The sequence below is a fragment of the Lytechinus variegatus genome, chromosome 14 (genome assembly GCF_018143015.1).
Source record: "Lytechinus variegatus isolate NC3 chromosome 14, Lvar_3.0, whole genome shotgun sequence".
Lineage (NCBI taxonomy): Eukaryota > Metazoa > Echinodermata > Echinoidea > Temnopleuroida > Toxopneustidae > Lytechinus > Lytechinus variegatus.
In genome coordinates this window covers 25,436,818-25,454,171 of record NC_054753.1, presented here as the reverse complement: position 1 = coordinate 25,454,171, position 17,354 = coordinate 25,436,818, and the positions used below count along the sequence as shown (strand labels likewise).

Below are 17,354 nucleotides of genomic sequence, written 5' to 3'. Positions count from 1 at the left end.
GGTGGGGCCGGTGGGGCCCGGGGGTGTTGACGCCCAATTTAAATGTTACAATCGGGGATTCCCCTGTTGCGTCGGAGACCCGCGTCGTAGACTAGTCTGCAGGCACAGACCCCGATTGAAACTTTGATCAACAAGTGTGCCTCTACTCGAAGACTAGCACATACAAAACTTGCCTGAGCGAGAGAGCCTTCAGTACACAAGGCAAGAATAGGCTTCACATTCAGACCCTTATTTCGAGTGAAGGGTTTGCACAGCAGACTAGTCGAGAGTACTGTAGTGATAATGTATTCCAAATTAAGAACTTCGCAATTTCAACGTTGATAAAAATCAATACATTATTACACTTAACTTAAAGTATAATCATTTAATAGACCTTTCGAGTGATCATACAATTTAAATCTCCCCTGTATCCAACCTTGCTGTTTAATTGAAATCGACGAAAAATGTTTGTAAATTAAGACTATCACAATTACGTCATTTACGATTGCAATTCACATCAGGGGAATACCCGTCGTCTTGATTTTGTCTTGGCATTCGTTCTCGCCATGGTCATTCGAACTAGAGGATCTAGTGCCCGTCACACACATTAACACTTTTTGCAGATTCTCCTACTTATTTCATATCCAATTTTTTTTAGATGTCGGGCTGTGAATGATTATCCATTTCTTCCGATTTGTGTACGCGTCATCTAAGAAAAAGACGAACATAAAGTAAGTATACATTTTTTAAAGTTTGTACGATGAATAATTTCATGTAAGCAGTGGCGTAACTACGGGGGGGGGGGCATGGGGGCACGTGCCCCCGCCCATCGGCTGGCCAAAAACTAAAAACTAAAAAAAGAACATTTAAAAAAGGGGGAAAGAAGGAGAAAGTTAGAGAAACGTAGTGGGTAGGAAGAAATTATTGTTAGTTATATGTTATGTTATATTACATAAAAATAAAATATAACTTTATGAAACATAATTTGCTCAGGGCCTATGTCTTCATTGCTCCTGATGCTCGCATTGTCTGTTTAACAAGATATATAGACCTTATCGCAAATAGATTCACGCATAGGATCATGGGATCGCAAAGGGGGCAATAGCGCCGCTATTGTCCGGATGCGACCATGCGACCTCAAGCAGCCGACAATATAGTGTACGATTTCCATAGTGAATAAAAATACGATCGACGCCCGCAGCCAACATTTTTCTAATTTCCACTAAACGCCTCGTCATATTTGTTCCAGAGTCTAACATCACTTTTCTTCTTAATCATGGGTGGCAGAGATAGATGTGCTGTCTATATCTGCAAGAATCACAACAGACTTTACGAAAACAAGTGCAATTTTGTTTCATTTTCGCGCACTGTCTTTGCGTATTTTGAGCTGTGCAGCTGTGACTGTGCAAAGTGTGCTTGTATATGCACGGACAGCGGGCACTCTCGGCCCAGTAATAGTGTACGTCGGCGAGGCAGTCACGGTGGAAGAAACTGGTCCCGGAATTCCAAGCAATAATAAAATGATAATCAATAAAACAAGATCTGCAGTAGATTACTTTGTTCTAGTTATTTATTTTGTAATATCATTCGATAGTCAAGAATACATGTTTCATATAAATAAATATCTCAATCACGATTTTATTCAGAGTAGGCCTGTAAACCCGGAGCTGTGTTTTCTTTTTCTCTCCACAGATAGGCTACATAATTATTGCATATGATTCAGGATTATGGTCGGACATTCTGAAGTTTTATTAGTGGCATGCTTAGACAAAATAATGAATCTAAACAAAATGAGAATAGATGAAAGTATGTTGAGGGTAAAATAAGTTTAAAAAAAAATAAAATAAATGAGGAAGGTGATCTGTAAGAGAAGTGACTGAATGCGATGAAATTTTGAAATAAGATATTTTAATCAAAAGAATGAAATATATATAATTTATATGAATTAAATATCCATCATCTGCTAAGTTTCAGACAAAATAAAATTACAGAGAGGTTGGACGGATATAGGGTTTCACGGGGTCATAAAATGTTTTTTTTTTCCTGCTGGTTTCACCCCCCTCCCCCGTAACAGAGCTTGTATGATCAAACTCAAAAGCCCCCGGCTTGCAAAAAAAGGACTATATATTTCCCCCAAAATGACAAAAACTAGCTAAATTTATGTGGAGATAATATGGTCTACATCATGATTCTCATGAATATTCTTTAATGGAAAAATATTTCTGATCGCCGACGTGCTCTTTTCTTTTTTTCGATCGGCATTGACCCGCAATCACCGTCTCACTTTTCCCACAAAATCTTCCCAAGTTTAGCCCCAGAAAACTTCGAAAATACGGTGAGTATTGAGTTCATATTTTCACTGGGCAATCGTGATACAAAGATTGTTCTATTAACCCAAATTCAAGTATCCAAAATAATTTAAATACGAAGAAATCAGCCTTTTAAAAAAGCCTGGATTTTGAGTGACACTACACAAAACATATGGCGTTGTATGGCTTCCCGAAATCCGATTCCGCGTTTGCCCCCTTTCGCATCCCGTGATCCTCTGCGATGACAGACGCCCTCACGCGACAAACGCTATTTGCGATAAGGTCTATAATCCTATGTACTAAAACCTCCCGTTTTCAAGACAATATACATCAAATATATTTCTTCGCACTTCGAATTATGTTTTATGTAGTGACATATCACTTTGATGTCTTAATATTAATCATTTCCCGTCCGTGCTAACGTTCGCATTAGTGGATTAATGAGATATGTCTGCTCTTCATGAATTCCTTAATCAGTCCTTAAAATGTCCCTTTTTCTGATCTGAATCATTTGGTTAGTACGCATGGTCTACGTGAATTCCTACAAATAAGCCTCAGAATGCCCCTCTTCAGCTGTGAATTTCCTAATTTTTCGGCTCGGGGGCCACTCACATTGACGAGTGGATTCCACGCGCGTCCAAAAAAACATGTAAAAGGGATGTCTTTTTCAAGAAAGTGCATGTTACGTACTTAACGTGATAAGGGTGTCAAACACACAAAAATAATAAAAAAAGGGTATCTATTTCGCTAGGTAAGCTACGTGTTTAGGGTCAAATTTGCGGGGATTATTAAACAAAATTTAAATGTTTTGTAAAGGATGTCCTTTTTGCCCCAACACTGCGTGTTTAGAGTCGGATTTGCGCGAGCTGTAGAAGGTGGGGCCGTACTAAACCAAATGATGTGTATTGTGTAAAGGTAAAACTACAACCGACGACCGATTGACCCGTCAAATAACAATGAAATATTGCTGTTCTTGTGGAGTTCATTTCAGGGAATACTTGCCAAGAGTATCTTGTTTCCAATACTTGATAAAGGTAGGGTTTCACATACTTGTTAAGGGGTGCACGTGTTTAGGGTGCTTTTCGAGACCCCATGCATGGTCGCGCATATCCACTCGTCAATGGAAGTGCCCCCACCCCCCCCCCCCCCGAGGGGGGGGGGTGGGGTGTTACATGTACATCATTCCATTATTCTCAGAAAACACAGTAAAATGTAAAAAGCATATATTTTTTTTTTTACCGTGCTCCCTCGTACTTTTTCACTTTGTATTTTTTATTTGCATTTTGATGAGGAATAAAATACTTTCACATTGGCAGTGTATCATAATGATATTATACGACGTTTTTCCCATAATCAGGCCCAAAGCGCTTAAAATGAAAATAATCAAAAGAAGTTATATACTGCTAAAACTATAAAATTTACAAACTACGAAAGAAATTGGTTTTGAATGCCTCTTTGAAAATGTTTATGGATGGAATGTTTTATTATATCACCGGCTAATGTACGAGTTCAATGTTTTAGACCAAGAGGGTCACTATCCGACCTTAAACAGATAAATACTCTGGAGTCTGTTTACTTTCATGTAATAAAACAAATAATAGGAAATTCATTCTAAATGTTTGTCTAGAGGCTTTCCTGCAAACGCAGGAGTTGCAACCTTGTCGGAATCGGATTCGAAATATAAATAGAGTTTTCATTTAATTTGTGAGACAATGCCCATGCATGATGCCAGTGGTTTCGTTGGTAATGACTTGTATGTTCAAATTATAACACCGGTGTGTTGGCTCAGTTGGTAGAGCGTCCGTCTTGCAGGTCGGGAATTCAAATCCCGGCCTCGATCGTCACACCATAAGACATTAAAGGTCAAGACAGTCAAGTCCACCTCAGAAAAATATTGATGTGAATAATTAGAGAAAATCAAACTATCATACTGCTGAAAATTTCATCAAATAAAATTGTCTTTATCTCATGTAGGATTGGCATTTTAGATCCGAACCTACATGTATATCTTCAGATTTGCATATTATTTTGTGGATTCATTTGCACAGGAATTCAAATTGACACAACAATGGTCTCCCGTGGGAAAATAATGGATGTCGTCAGGATGACTCATGCGACGTTTTATTGTAGTGATACAAAGTTGATATACTTGGCTGTCAATTTACAAGTAAGTATCATACTCTTTTTCCTTCAACTTTAAGCATGGGTGTCGATCGGTATTCTTGGTTGGGGGGGATGATTGACACAAATGTTCTCGTGGATGGGGATATTTCAACATTACCCCCACTATATAAAATCACAAGTTAGGACATTTGGGAGTGGTTAATATGCATGGTGTTCTTGGAAATTCCTTCATTGTTGTAGTGTACTATACTTGTATAATTTTTTTGAAAATTCAATTTGTGTTACAAGTAAGCCTATTCTAAACTCATACCGAGAAAAAATGACAAAAATTGACTGGACCATGTACATAGTGATCTGTTTATTGAGCATGATGTATACACAGGGGCGTCGATCCATTTTTCAGATGGGGGGGGGGGCAAAATTATGAATCAACGTTCCAAAGGCGCTCGATCACAATATATATATATATATATGTATATATATATAACTCATGAGAAAGAGACACATATCTCACCTTCACCAACAATGCGAGCGCGAAGCGCGAGCTAATTTTTTTTAGTATGTCATGAAAACAGGAAAAATGTACCTGTTTACGTTTGTTTGTAGTAACTCATGAGGAGGGTCGATACATGTATCTCACTAGAGAGCGAGCTGAAATTTCTCTATATTCTGACCTGAAAGCTTGATATTCTAAGCATTTTTGGTACCAATGATTAAGATGGGTATCTAGAAGAACAATAGGCCTAGATGCGAGCGCGAGCTGAAAATTTTGATATTTTGATATGGAAAAAAGGACATTTTAATGGAAGATATATATCCAACAAAAGATTATTGCAAAATCAAAGTTCTTTTGAGGTTTAGAATTGAAAACGGGACATTATATTCACCTATATAATCATGAAAAGTATGGGGTTTTGGTACATGATGCGAGCGCGAAGCGCGAGCTGAAAATTTTTATATTCCAATCTGAAAAGCAGACATTTTGAGCATGATTTTAAATCAAGATCGAGTTGGTATCTCAATCTCGCTTGCTGATTTCAGTGTAGCATTACAATCTTATTTTATTTTCTAGTTGCACATGCGGAATTTTTTTTTTGGGGGGGGCAAAACGATATGTTTGCCCCCCCAATATTTTCATTGGTGGGGCGATCGCCCCCTGTCCCCCCCCCCACCCAGGATCGACGCCTCTGTGTATACAACTTCTCTCTTAAATCTAACCTGACTGGCAATTTCTTTATTCTTCTTAATGCATGATGATAAAATGCAGATTCGGACCAATTAAGACTAGCACAAATTACAACCTGTGTGGCTTCTCGTGCGCCATCGGGCTTACCGTCATTCCTTTATTTATCTTGCCACCCTTTTACTCCCGTTTATTTTTCCACCCTTTTGAGTTAATGATATTTAAATTAATTTATTCACCACTGGTGGGATGGAACACCCAATCAACAAAAGTTGATTTTCGTTGGGGTCCTTTTATGTCATGTGTTAAAAAATATCAGATACATGAACATTTCATTCTTTTTCATCTTGAACCTCCACCCATCTGTTTAATAGTCCTGAAAAAGATTGTTTTTATTTAATAACAATATACACAAATTGCGAGGGAAACAAATTGATTGATGGCATACTAAAATCATCATGATCAAACTTTTCATTTTTTCATCATCATTATTATAATTTTTCTACCCTAAATTATTGGGGGGATGATAATACAGGCCATCCCCCCCACTTGAAATATTGGGGGGGATATATCCCCCCATCCCCCCCGTGATCGACACCCATGACTCTAAGTATACTTGTTCTTAGATAAAAGATTGACCTTCACTGCTGAAAACAAAATCCTTATGATATATATCTGATCCATCTCGGCCAATTTATGTACAAACCAAATAAAGATGATCTCCCCGCAATTTTTTCAATTATGTTCTGCAAAAACTCCTCTGTACACGATTATCCTACAAGACAACGAAACTCTTATCACCTATACCTTCAACCCGAACTTTACTTGCAAAAGATTCCTTTGTCTTTTCTGGTCCCGTATATTGGAATTCCTTGCCCAACGCCTTTAAGGAATCCCCAAGCATCACAACTTGTAAACATAAACTTAAAAAGATGTTTATTTGACAATACTTTACACAAACAAGTCAATCTACCATATAACCAAAGCCACATACAAACAGTTTTTTTATTTGTTTGTTTTTTACCTCCCAGCATACAACTTGCCTGCCTACCTGTTTCCGCACCTGCCATGCTCCTCTTTGCACCTCCAATTGTACCTGCAACCCCTCTCTCCCTATTTGCCTCTCTGTTCTTCCCTCATAATCACAATTATTCTAGCCATGTTATTTTTTTATCATTTTATTGTTATTACTATTATCATTTATTCTAATTTGGTTCACTCTTTCGTTTTTACCTTCGATATTTTGTATAGCCTCCTTTTAAACTGTCTTCCGTCTCTCCTTTATACTATAGTTTTGTAATATACGTATTGAAACTAAGTTACGGGGGCTTGTCTCCCATACAAGCTTCGCTTTTCTTGGCAAGCCCCTCCGTTCTGTTTAATATAGTTATTATAGTCAAAGTTAATTTAGTTTGCATTAGTCCTCATTGTTTATACCTTATTTCGATTGATGTTGTACTTTAAATTTGACTATGTATTGTTTGATTTTGTTGTGCTTTGTGAACGGAAAATGAATAAATCTAAATCTAAGAGAAAAGGAGTCTTTAGGCATAATGTACTAATAATAGTGTTGTAGAGCGCATATAAATCCAAAGACGCTGATAGCGCTTGGTCGACAACATTTCCTTTGTATATAAACAAGTAAGTTACAATATAAATGAATAAAAATAATAACCTTATGATTTATACTTTATGCAAAAGTTATCCACATTATCTTTTGATAGTAAATAGATTTCTGCATTGCTCATCGCAATTCATAGCAATAGGACCCGGTGCTCTCTTGTTTGCTCCTATCATGGACCTATCGCATGCTATTATGTTTTTTAAAGTTTAATCCTATGGAAAACTAGTAAAACAATAAGCGGATCGATAATTTGTTGGGATATGGAAAATATTGATCAAAGACATTTAGCTATACTTATGTGAACTGCCTTCTTTCCTTTCACAGATTCTACTGTATTGTAGATTTGTTAATGCAGCAAGTATCGAGACAAGAATAGTAAGTATGGAAAGTTCGTCGAGAAAGGAAGATGGGGATGGATTAGAGAGAGAGGGAGGGAGAGAGGGGAGGGGGTAATTGTTGTTTAGTGGTTTAGATCATTGGAATCATGATCGAAAAATTGTGATTTTTTTTTAGACTTTTCTTTTTTGCTTGTCAAATCTTGTTCACTGGGCAAGGAAGAAAAGGAATCGAACCCCCTAATTGACAACTTAGCTACAACTCTGACAATGATATACCAGCTTGGCGTTATGTCATACCGAGTTCAGGGGCGTATCTACGAGGGGCACGTGCCCCCCCCCATCCGCTGGCAAAAAAAACAGGGAAAAGGAGAAAAAGAAGGAGAAGGGAAGAGAAACGTAGTGGGAAAGAAGAAATTATTGATCATTATTATGTTACATTCAATTATAATTATGTTCGTAATATTACATAAGAAACATTTTTTTTTCATAGCTTTATAAAGCATAATTTACTCAGGGTCTGTGTCTTCATTGTTCTTGGTGCTCGTATTGTCTGTTTAACGAGATATATAATCCTGTTGTACTAATACCTCCCGTTTTCAAGTCAATAAAGACCAAATATATTTCCTCGCACTTCGAGTTATTATTGTTTTATGTAGTGACAATTGCTTCTTTTTCTTGAGTACTTACCACATTTTAAGGTCTCACTGTAAAACATTTCCTGTCCGTGCTTACGTTCGCATTAGTGGGTTGGTGAGATATGTCTGCTCTTCATGAATTCCTAAATTCAGTCCTTAAAAATGTGCCTTTTTCTTATCTGAATATCAAAACTTTTCAGCTTGCTCTTCGCCCTCGCATAATTTGGCTAATAAAATACGTATGGTCTTAGTACATTTCTACAAACAAGCCGTAGAATGCCCCTCTTCAGGTCTGAATTTCCTAAATTTTCAGCTCGCACTTCGCGCTCGTAATATTTGATTAATGAGATGCGAATGTTAATTATACTGACTACAAGTGCTTCATGTGTTTAAAAGTAATTCTAACAAGATCAGCAAGCACTTGAACTCACATTAGATGACTATGGTGAGATATGTATACTCTTAATGGATTCCTAAAATATAGTCCGTAAAATGTCCCTGTTTGGGGTCAATACATGCAAAAATTTAAACTCCCGCTTCGCGCTCATATTGTTTGTTTGCAAGACAGGTACGTATCATGGTTTTAAAAAATCCCTATAATGTCTCTTTTAGGTCTGAATATCAAAAACATTTAGCTCGCGCTTCGCGCTTGCATTATTTGATCAGTGAGAAACATATCCGTTTAATAGCACTGTCCTTAAAATGTCTCTATTAGGTCAGTTTACCTGGCAACTGAGGGTGCTTCGCGCGCTCACTGAGTGACTCATTTTCAAGTTGCTGGTGCCCCCCCCCCATGCCGTGACCCACGGTACGCCCCTGGCCGAGTTCCTACGGGAGTTACCATAACAGAAACAGAGAGATGGTGAGACAGGGGGGAGTAAGAGGTGGAAATGGAGTGAGGAGAGTGGGGAGGGGAGTAAGAGATGGGGGGGTGAGGGTTGAAGGTAGGGAAAGATTTAATTATTCGGTCTTGTCGCGAATGATTTTTATAATGGTTATAGTCGTGATAATATTCGTGTGATCAGGGCCCTGTAACACAGAGGTTAGCGATTAATCGCTAATTTGAAGGAACAATTCTGATTGGTTCCTCTTCAGTCTAATGAATTGAATTGAATTTATTACAGAACGTCACCGGCAATTGCCAACATTTTGTTCAAAACAAGAAAATATATACATAAACAGATAAACAAAAACAAAACAGTATTTTTTGTCAAACAAAATCAAAACAAAACATTACAAAGCAACTTATATATAAAAATATACACTATAAACATAGGCATTATTCGGGTACTCATTTTAACAATGAGTAAAAAAAAAAGCTGATGTCCAAGAGAGGACAAGGAAAACAAAAGGAAAGTGGGAGAGGAAAGGGAAATAAAGAAGAAAGAAGTTCGAAAATAGAGAGGGCGGGAGAGAGGAAGAGTGAGAAGAATGGCATCCCATGTAAACTTATTGTGTAAGAATATTGCGAGTGTATTAATTCAAAGTGTTTGCCGGTTGATATTTTTAGTACTCAGAATTCCCCCCTAATATTAATTATGTTTTGGACAAAAGAATAAAATAATTTAATCAATGCATCAGTTTCCAATTTCATGATGTAAATAAATTTTTCCTGGCACTCCATTTCAGAAAACCTACTATTAAGGGTACTTATCTTTTCAAAAAAATCTTTGCGCAAATCATTATATTTGTTACATTTCATTATAATGTTAAACTCATCCCCCACCAAATTCAAATTACAATCCTCACAAAATCTCAGGTTAGATGGTATCTTATCCGGTCTTTTGTACCTCCCTGTTTCTATTGGTAGATTATGAGCGCTCAGTCGGAGCTTGGTTATATTTTTTCTCAAATTGACATTGTTTATTTAACATAAATAATTTTCTTGCCTTATATTGAGTTTGAATTGCCTAAAAGTTCTTAGTTTATTTCCTTCCCTACTGTCCCTGTCGTTGAATAATGAGAAATATGCGCACGGATCATTTCGCTAGTAATCGCTCTACCTTTGTGTAACGGGCCCTAATTGTTTTATGAGTGGTTCTGCCAATGCAACCTCTTACTTCATTATTTTCTATTATTTAAAAAATGTATCTTACAATAGAGTGTGAATCGGAAACATTTTTTTCGTGCAGAAAACTAACACCAAGGGCCAAGGCCTACTGAAAGAAAAAAGAAACAGATAAATCTTGGTGCAGAGGCCTGTGTTGGTTATCATTTTTTCACGCATTTGATTATTCATTCAGGGGCAATGTGTCCTGCCTTCTGAAAGTGGGGTCAAAGTGTGGAGTCTTTGCACCAAACAGATGATCGATGCGTGTCAACCCGGGATGTATCAATCGGACAATTGCTCCATTAGTCAAGCGTATGTATTACGATTGATTAGGTTTTGTTGGTGGGATGGTTGGTGGGTCGGTTGGTTGGTCGTTTGGTTGGTTGATTGATTGATTGATTGGTGAGAGGGTTAATTTATTGATTGATTGATTGATCTATTAGCTGATTGCTTGCTTGCTTTCTTTATTGATTGATTGATTTATTCAATAAATCAATCAATCAATAAAGAAAGTTATTGGCTGGTTTGATGGTTGGTTGCATGTTGTTTTATATTTATTCATTTATTGGATGATTGATTGATTGGTTTGTTGATTGATTGATTGATTGATTGATTGATCGATCGATTGATTGATTAATCGATCAATTTATTGATTGGTTGATTTATTGATTGATTGTGATTGATTGGTTGATTGGTTGATTGGTTGATTGTTTGATTGATTGATTGATTGATTGATTGATTGATCGATTGATTGATTGATTGACCGGATGGTTGGTTGATTCATTGGTGGGACGGTTATAGTTAGTTGATTTGTTAATATTGGTTGGTTGATTTATTGGTTTATTTTTTGTATTGATTGATAATTTTGAATAAAATAATGTTTGATTGGTATTCATTGATTTGTTAGTTGATTGTGATTGGTTGATTAATTGATTGATAACTGATCAGATTGAATAATGATTTATTAATTGGTCGGTTGATTGAATTATTGAAATGGAATGAAATGAAAATTGAGTTGATTGACTTGGTTGATAAGTCATTAATTTCGATGTTTTCTTTCTTATTTCATTTTAGTGTGGTAAGATTTTCAGAAATCAGTATTCATTTGACATAATATCAACAATGTTATTCTGTTGCTGGTTGATAGCGGTTTTTGGCTGTATAAATGCCTTGGGGATTCCAAGAATTCAGACGGAAACAGGTTATTTTATTCATAAAGGTCTTCAGATTACAGGAATACTCAAATGCGAATTCAAACGAATTCTTATTTATTAAATCCAATTCAGATTGGAAATTCGAATTTGATTGAATTTAAATTCAAATCCAATTGAAATTAAGTTTGAAATTATATCTAAACTCATTTTCAAATTCATATTAAGTATTGCAACAGCACTTTACATCACCAAATTGAGATAATAAACTCCTTTCATATTTTGATTCATTTCAGATCGTGCAAGTCTTGTTCCAGGGGGTCGTTCACACCAGGCTGGAATAATTGTTCGGTTTGCTTTCAGTGTTCCACATGTGAATTTGGAATAGAAGTAAGACTTAATAGATTCTTCATTATCAATCGCCGTCATAATTCAATAAATATCGTACTTAAAATTTATCATTCTGTGTATGAGTTGTATTTTCCACAAAGGAAGAGTTGATAATCATGATGCATGATAAAAAACAACTATGAATTTTTTTTACCCAAGAAGAAGAATCAAATTTTATTTTACGCAATTTATGCAATGCATCATGATTGATAGTTAAATTATTTTGTTATGCATGGAGAACAATTTTTTTCTTTGCCTCCTTTGTCATTCGTCCTTCCTCTCTCGCTCCCCTCACAATCCTTTAATCTTTACTTTAGTTTGATTTTAAGCATTTGAAACTTTTTGTGTGATACGGGTCCTATTTCAAAGGAATCATTCTTATGATCACAATGCTCACAGGAAGATTGCTCTGCTGACCGAGACACTCGATGTAAACTTGTTCCTGATGAGCCAGAGAAAATACGTAAGTCGGAATATTTGCCCGATAGATTTGTAATAAAAAATCATATAAATAAAAATAATGGAAAACTAATGATTTTCTTTTAAAAATAAATGAACATTCATAGTATTAATAACCATTCTACATGTTGATGCCATTATATTCAATATAGTGCCATTCAGGGGCCGCGGAACGGTTTTCAAAGTGGGCGCTGAGCCAAAGAGTAGGGGGCTGGCCAAAAAATCACAATCATGTGGTCATTTTTACGTTTTGTACACGGTTTTGGGAAAAAGTGGGGGGCTGAAGCCCCCCCCCCCCCCGCCTCCGCGGCCCCTGCAATTGTTATTTAGAGAGACCACACATTACAAACATTAATTTGCTTTATTTGGATCTCTCCATTTTCTCTGATCTTTATAAAGTGATAATTTGTTTTTAATTATTTGTTTCACTTATGGAAAATACCATTGTACCTCAATTTATTTTGTTTGTATAAGTTTTATTTGTGAGTCCCGTTGTAATTATTTACGACCATGTTATTTTATTCTGTTGAAAATGAAATAAAACAATTTTGAAATTTGAACATGCGTGTCGATTTCTAAGTTTTATCTCTAATGTTGCTTAGTTTTCTTCATTCAACTGTTAGAAAAATATTTTTTTATTTCAATCATTGCATGCATGGAGTTGTTTAAAGTTGGGGTTCATCTTTTGGGATATATTTTCAGAAGTTACATCTACAGGACCTTTACTACGTAATGGAACAAAATCGTCTGAAACAGCTATTTTTGAAAGTCAAAACCCGGTGAAATCAGTTCCTCTTAAGAATGTTACAAACCCAGAATTGGCATCAGGTAGGCCTATTATTCATCGCGAATTTTCAAGAAATGTCCTTTCATTCTTGTAATTTTGTTGACTATAGTATATTTTTCGTAATCATCAATGGAGTCTATTTCATTTCATTTCATTTATTTCCACAGAATTAAAATATATACAAAGAAATATACAAATACACACAATTTCAAAATTGTGGTGGACCAAAAGTAATGAAAGCTCATCAGGCTTGTTTGGATGGCCCAAAGTAACATTCATAAGCATTCATAAAACATGATACATAATCATAAAAATACAGATTATTGTTTTATGCAACCAATCAATTACGAATAAGGACGTCAATCATTTTGCAAAACCTCGCTGGTTTGGACTGCAAAGAAACACATATAGACCCCTTAAAAAGGGAAATAACTATATTTGAAATAAAATCCCAATTATTTGACAAATAATTAAAACAAAATACAGTGGTAACGATTATGATGAATTCGATGATGATTTTGATGATGATGATGATGACACTAGTGATATAATGATGATTATAAGCAATTACTCATAGGCCTAGCTGCCAATATTTATAACTATTACCATCATCAACACTAATTGACTAAACACCCCCATTTCCATTTACACTTTCACTGCTTATTTTAAAGATGATAACAATTTTGTTAATTTGTTTTCTTAAAGTTGTGCTTCTTGATTTTCTTCCCAGAATAACGATTACACATTTTTTTAATTTCAACAATATTGCATGGCTTTATTTAGTTGTACTTGTTTTGTTTGTATTTCTGTTCATGATTTCCATGCATTTCAATATATTACTCTTGCTCTACCCCCCCCCCCCTTCTCTCTTTCTCTCACTCTCTTCCCTTTGTTTCCCGTCTAATTGCGCATGTCTTTTTTAGGGTGCGATTGTGGAATTCAGATTGATGTAGCCCACGTTCCAGCATATGTTGTCTTGATTCTGATTATCCTTTTTCTCTTACCTGGGAATGCGTTATATATCAGGGATCGAAGACGAAAAGGTAAAAAAGCAAATAGTTTGTTATCATTTTTCTTTCTCTTGCCAGCTGTTTCTAATGATATCTGAAAGGAATTGATTTATTTATTAACAATACAAATAAGAAATTGCCAGGAAGATGATAATGGTACAATAACAATGATGATGATAATAATAATGATAATGATAATGATAATAAGAATTATATTGATAATGATATAATTACAGTAAATGATAACAATAATGATAATGAAGATGATAATGATATACTGATTTATATATAGAGCAAACATAAGTTATGTCCATATATTCTTCTGCGCTGTAAAATCTCCGATCTGTTTGGGGAAAAATAAAAAAAGGAAAGGATTTTTTTGGAAATCAACGAAAAAGATAGGTCTTTATTTAGTCTGTGTGTGAAAGTTTCTACAGATGGAAAAGTTCTAAATTCATTTGGCAACTCATACTTTTCATAATGATGCATCATAAATAATATGATATTCTACACTCTAAAAAAGAAGTGCTAATTCAGCTCTTAAAGAGCGTGTATAGTGACTGCACTTCGGAGCGCTGATTTTTCTCGTTCAAATTTGAACTAGACAAATCAGCACTCCGAAGTGCAGTCACTATACACGCTCTTTAAGAGCTGAATTAGCACTTCATTTTTTAGAGTGTATTATTGGGGGGGGGGGTGACAGGCATCCCCCAAGTGGGAGATATATTCTCATCCACCCCCCGCGTGTTCGACAAGCATGACAAGTTAATACCAACTTCTTTGATATTTTCATGAATCTTCATAATTCTATAATTATTAGTTTTGTTTACATCTGGCTGTTATTTCAGCTGTATTTTCATTGTTGTGCAAGTTGATAGCCTTTTCACTTAGACTTTTTGGACAACATGATAAATGCAATTATTTTTATTATTGAACGGGGTATATATGAAATGACGTGTATGATGATATAGGCCTATCCGCCCTAAAAAATTGCCTTAAACTGTTTTCTAGAAAACTGCATTTTATGTGGAATTATGGAGAAGCTGCATGGTCGTCCGTGACGTCACAAAGTAAAATTTTTTCAGAACTCCATAATAACTCTGTTTTTCATTTACAGATTTCGCCACATATCACCTTCATCGATATTTTCTCCAATGTTTATGCTTTTATTAAAAAAAAAATCTACCCTTTTTCACGGTAAACTTCCTCTTTATAAGACTTCAGGGAATGAAAGATGTAAATTAACTAAAATCATTTTCCCTTGTGCTTTTTACTCCTTGAAATTCAAATCCACAGCTTGTGACAGGCTGCAAGAAGAAGATTTCAAAGCTGTCACCCCTCAACATGCTCAACATGAAGAGATACCCCTACGTTCCGATGATAATAACGTTCATGACATAGATGAAATGCAAGCTGGATAATCTGCGTACAGGGAGTGTTACATGAAGATTTTTGTTAGTGATTTCAAACGAAATGTTGGAAGCTATATATACTGGAAATACTTGTTTTTTGATTGGCTAAGAGCAAGCTAGTGGAAAACACTGACAAAACTCCTCTTAAAATGCTTGATCGTATAAGGTTGCACCTCAATATTGACATTTATGTGCACCTCGATCCCTTTCCAGGAGACAGTGCCGTCGAACTTCCGGAGCGGGCTCGGGACAAAATGCTACAAATTGGCCCCCCCCCCTGCGATTTCGATCGCTGAGGCAAGCGCTGAAAATTCGCCCTTCTCATTCTGGAAGCGCCGTGGTGTAGCGGTTCTGACTCTCGCCTTGTAATCAGAGGGTCGTGTGTTCGAATCCCACCATGGCCTAGCGCCCTTTGGCAAGGCGTCCACACTTTGCCACTCTCCACCCAGGTGTTAAATGGGTACCCGGTAGGATGTGAAAGCCTATATGTAGTATGCTTAGCAATTGAGTCTTGGAACTCTTGTTGGAATGCTCCCCATGCAGGGAGTGGAGAAGGTGCATACATTGTATGCGGGAATGCAAGGATCCGATGACCGGGGTAATAATATGTCTGTAAAGCGCTTATAGAGACGTCGTTCCGATGTATAGAGCGCTATATAAATGCGGAATATTATTCTGGGGCCATGGGCAAGTGCTGAAATGGATTACAACTTCAGATTGTATGGGTCTCTTCGTTGACTCATTTTTATTCAACTTCAAATTGTTTTCCTTTTGCTTTTTATTTAGCCCTTTACCGTGTTTACCGCCCTTTGTAATTTTCCCAGGGCATCCCCATACGAGTGGGGAGGTGGAAAATGGCAATTGATTGAACAGATTTGTTCAAATTAAATCAATTTCAACAAAACAAGTCCGAGACAGCTGTGTTTAAAGTCTAATAAATATATTTAAAAAATACATCATCCACTCTAGTATTACACACAAATGTTAATTTGCAAACAATTACATAATTGTATTTGCAAAATATTGGAAGAATAGAAATTTAGCTACGCTTTTTATGTATAGAAAAACAATCGTTGTACTTCTGTATTGCTAGCAGTTTCTGTTATAATTGGAGGTGTATTAAATATGAAGTCAATATAGGTGCTAATACTTTTAATTCCTAGGTTCAGTTGGCACATTTATCATTCATGTTTATAAAGACTTAACCTTTCTAAGAAATCATAATAAGAAAGATCAATTATATATGAACAATAACAGCATACCAAACCAGATCATGACGATGCATGCAGTGGATAATAAAAGTTTTATGCAATGTTGTTTCAGGATGAGTGATAATTATGTTTCGTTACATTGTAAATCGCACATAGCAGTAAGTTATTACAGATATCAGTTTGGACATTTTGAAATCATTTTTCAATTTCATTTACATAATATTGTAATATGTCTTCTTAATCTTGCAAATGAAATGTTATAATTGATGTGGAACCGTTTATCTGGCTTGTGTCGGATTATGAAATGATCGACTGTTGAACATAATATAGAGCTATATTTTTTTCACGAACAACCCAACAAAATGGTGCTTTGATTTGTGAAATGTAGATATTATGGACAACCTATTATATATAATTATAATAATATAGGATATTCACATTGCGCACATATCCACCTTGTTAGGTGCTCATTATAACAGTTGTCTACTTTTATTGCAAATTTTATTTTGAAGGAATAGCCTGTATGTAATTAGGGTAAAACAAATTTATGTAAGATATTTAATTGTTGAAGAGAAGACGTTTCTTTGTATATGAAAAATAAGTGATGAGCTAGATTTAGAGCCATTTGTATTTCAACTTATAAGGTAAACGCTATGTTTATAAATTTATTACACTGTATGCGGGCGTATTCC

General features: G+C 35.8%; 1 protein-coding gene across 1 annotated transcript; it reads left to right on the top strand.

The window, feature by feature from the left end:
- Positions 1-518: 518 nt before the first annotated feature.
- Positions 519-15,589, top strand: LOC121428127. Its single transcript, XM_041624720.1, has 9 exons — positions 519-710; positions 4,337-4,455; positions 7,544-7,594; positions 10,436-10,554; positions 11,690-11,783; positions 12,183-12,246; positions 12,945-13,070; positions 13,953-14,072; positions 15,336-15,589. The coding sequence occupies exons 2-9, from the start codon at positions 4,357-4,359 to the stop codon at positions 15,458-15,460; spliced, it is 798 nt and encodes a 265-aa protein (XP_041480654.1). The 5' UTR covers positions 519-710; positions 4,337-4,356; the 3' UTR covers positions 15,461-15,589.
- The last annotated feature ends 1,765 nt before the right edge of the window (positions 15,590-17,354 follow it).

Excerpts from the sequence above, each read along its gene's own strand:
- LOC121428127 (XM_041624720.1), top strand. The coding sequence starts at position 4,357 with ATGGTCTCCCGTGGGAAAATAATGGATGTCGTCAGGATGACTCATGCG. Across the intron at positions 10,555-11,689 it reads AATTGCTCCATTAGTCAAGC|ATCGTGCAAGTCTTGTTCCA; the intron begins GTATGTATTACG and ends GATTCATTTCAG. Across the intron at positions 12,247-12,944 it reads TGATGAGCCAGAGAAAATAC|AAGTTACATCTACAGGACCT; the intron begins GTAAGTCGGAAT and ends ATATATTTTCAG.